The sequence below is a fragment of the Myotis lucifugus genome, unplaced genomic scaffold (assembly GCF_000147115.1).
Source record: "Myotis lucifugus unplaced genomic scaffold, Myoluc2.0 scaffold_280, whole genome shotgun sequence".
NCBI classification, from domain to species: domain Eukaryota; kingdom Metazoa; phylum Chordata; class Mammalia; order Chiroptera; family Vespertilionidae; genus Myotis; species Myotis lucifugus.
In genome coordinates, this window is record NW_005871328.1 from 1,433,207 (window position 1) to 1,435,850 (window position 2,644).

Sequence of the window (2,644 nt, forward strand, 5' to 3'; positions counted from 1 at the left end):
CAGCATTCCCGAATGAAGTCTGAGCACATCATATCATCCCAGAGGAGCTCTGAGGACACAGGCAGAGCGCTGCCCGCCCACCCACCTCCCTCGTCACCACGCTGGCCTCTGAGACCCACTGCTCCACTTTTCTCAGCTTCAAGGCCTCGAATCAACGTTCGCCTCCTCCAGAGAGCCCACCAGCCTTGCTCACACTCCCCCCCCCCCGCCACCCCCCAGTGTGAGTTGCTGGAGGACGGAAACCCAGTTTATTGTCCAGTGATGGGCAGGTTCAGGGAAACTGCCTCAAAATAATGGTTAAATGGAGAAATGGGTGATTGGAAGCATTTAAGAATTAGCAAATGAGCCACGTGTTCCCGCGGGCACCAGGGGAGCCGTAGAGTTAAGCTGACTCTGCTTTAGTGTCATGAAGATCGCAGAAGGCAGCTCTCCCCAAGCTTCCCATCTTTAGACCAGGACAGAGCGTGGGGGCTGCTGTGAAGGTGTGGTGTCCAGATGCACCCTGTACCTTCCGGGGCAGGCGCCAGGGATGGCACAGCAGGGGACCCAGACCCAGGCCTGACCCGCACAGGCCAGCAGGGGGAACCCCTCCCCGGTTCCTCCCGCCTGATCTCTCGGGGCCCCTGTGCTCACCTCCGAGGCCACATCCGTCTCCAGAAGTGCAGCCACCACATAGGCCGTCAGCGGGACTGCGCCATGGATCCCGCCCTACAAGAGGATTCTCAGCTTCACTCCGACCAGAGGGGGCAGCCCTCACCGCACGGCCGGCAGCACCTGGAGCAGGCAGGGCAGGGCAGGGCCAAGGGACCGAGAGGAGGCCCGGAGGCCACTCACCTGGATGTCCTTGTTCAGAATCCTGCCTGTGGCTGGGAAGGAGCCGTCCACCTGCTGCTGCCGCACGATCCAGCCCTTGGCGGCCGCCAGCTCCCGGGGGTCGATGAAGATGAAGCTTCGCGCCTGGGCAAAGGACTTCAGGACAAAGGCTGTGAGCCTGAAATAGGACCAAAGGGGCTGGGAGATGCAGAGCAGGGTCGCCTCCCACGTGCCCGCTTAGGGACTGGGGGATGCTCACTTCCTCATCGGTTAGACAGGTGAGCCCAGTCTGCCCGTCCAGGGCTGCTGAGAGCACTCGGTGGAAGTGTGTGGGCACCCAGCTGGCCCAGGGATGGAGCCCAGTCTCCTTGCCAGACCCTCTCTCTCCAGCACCCAAGCCTTCCTACAAACTGGTCCAGGCCCACCGCCCCTGCCATGTGCATCAGTGGTAAAACTAAGAACGTGGCCTGGCACACAGGAGCACCCGCTAAGTGAACAAGTGAATGAACGAACGAATGAATGAACATGAAATGAATGCACGGGCACACAGGAAGCCATCTGTAACTGATCCCGAGTTTTAAGGCTTCGAGGCTGGACCCTCCCAGTCAAGTATTTAGGGAGAAGCACTGAGAGATTGTCCGTCCCGATGGATACCCGGCTCTGTGCTGAGCACGCCCACATCCTATCCCACTGTTTCTTGGATCCCGGTCCTGGATGTAGAGTGAGGAAACAGGCTCAGAGAGGTTGGGCACCTGGTCTAAGGGCACACAGCTCACAAGAGACACAGCCCCGTTTTCCCAGCTGCAGGTGGATGCTGCTGCCGCTGCCTGTGCTTCCTGTAGCCTCATCCTAAAGGGCTCTTCACAGGGGAGGGGGAGGGAGAGGCCTCTGAGTGTCACGTCGCAACCACAGTGGACCTGGTCTTGCTCACGGTGTGCGTGTGCACAGGGGGAAGGTGTGTGATGAGTCACAGCTCACTGCTTCTGACCGGCGGAGGCCCCTGGGGGCTGCTGGGGCTTGGCCGGCTTTTGAAGAAGGAGTCAATGGCTCTGGCCCCCCAGGGGCGGTGTTACCATGGCCGTGGCCGTGCATCAAGGGCCATCAGCAAATCAGGGCCCTGGGACCAGAACTGGGACAGTAGACAGGCTGCTGGGGGATGGGAGACTGGGCAGGTCATCAAGCGTGGGCCCCTCTGGAGCCACGTGAGCGACTCCGTCACCGCAGGGCTCAGCCGGCGTGTCCCGCTCCCCCGGGCCTAGGCACCGCGGCTGTGCAGTGGACGCTGTCGGCTTAAGGACAGGGCATCTCCACACCCACAGCTGCTGCAGGTGCCGCCAGGCTGGTGCTTTGGGAGGAGGCCCCTGGGGACAGTTGGGGGTGCCCTACAGTCTCTGTAAGCCCCAAAGTGGCCGGGGCAAATCCACAGACTGTCATGGTCCAAGGATCCCAGGGAACAAGACCCGGGTCTGCCCAGCCCCCCACTGGGCCTGCCCTGGTCACTCCAAAAGTCAGAGGGAGCCCCTTGCCAGGGAAACCGGATGCCAGGCCATTCCTCCCGAGCACCCTGACCCAGACCTCTCCAGCCTTCCCTTCCTGCTCGGGGTCCCCATCCTCAGGTCCAGGGGGCCCGAAGGAGGCCCAGAGCGCCCAGACCTGTTCCCAAAAGGCCAGAGAACCGGGGGCTCCGGGTCCCAGGGGCTCCGGGACCCAGGGGCTGCGGCCACAGCAGCAGAAAGAGTAACAGTAGCTCCCACCACCCCCACCGCACCCAGGGCCAGGCAGTCTCCACTTGCCAGGCCGGCTCCTTGTCACCTGGGGTCAGGCCCCGAGT

At 62.3% G+C, this 2,644-nt stretch overlaps 1 protein-coding gene across 1 annotated transcript in view; it reads right to left on the minus strand.

Moving 5' to 3' along the window:
• The window catches only part of CPAMD8 (C3 and PZP like, alpha-2-macroglobulin domain containing 8), a gene marked incomplete at its 5' end in the record, with an annotated part of 65,504 nt that overhangs the window by 15,288 nt on the left and 47,572 nt on the right, over positions 1-2,644 (minus strand). Inside the window, 2 exons of the mRNA XM_023763311.1 lie at positions 607-708; positions 835-1,049. Coding sequence (XP_023619079.1) covers positions 607-708; positions 835-1,049 — 317 coding nt within the window. The remainder of the gene's footprint in view (positions 1-606; positions 709-834; positions 1,050-2,644) is intronic.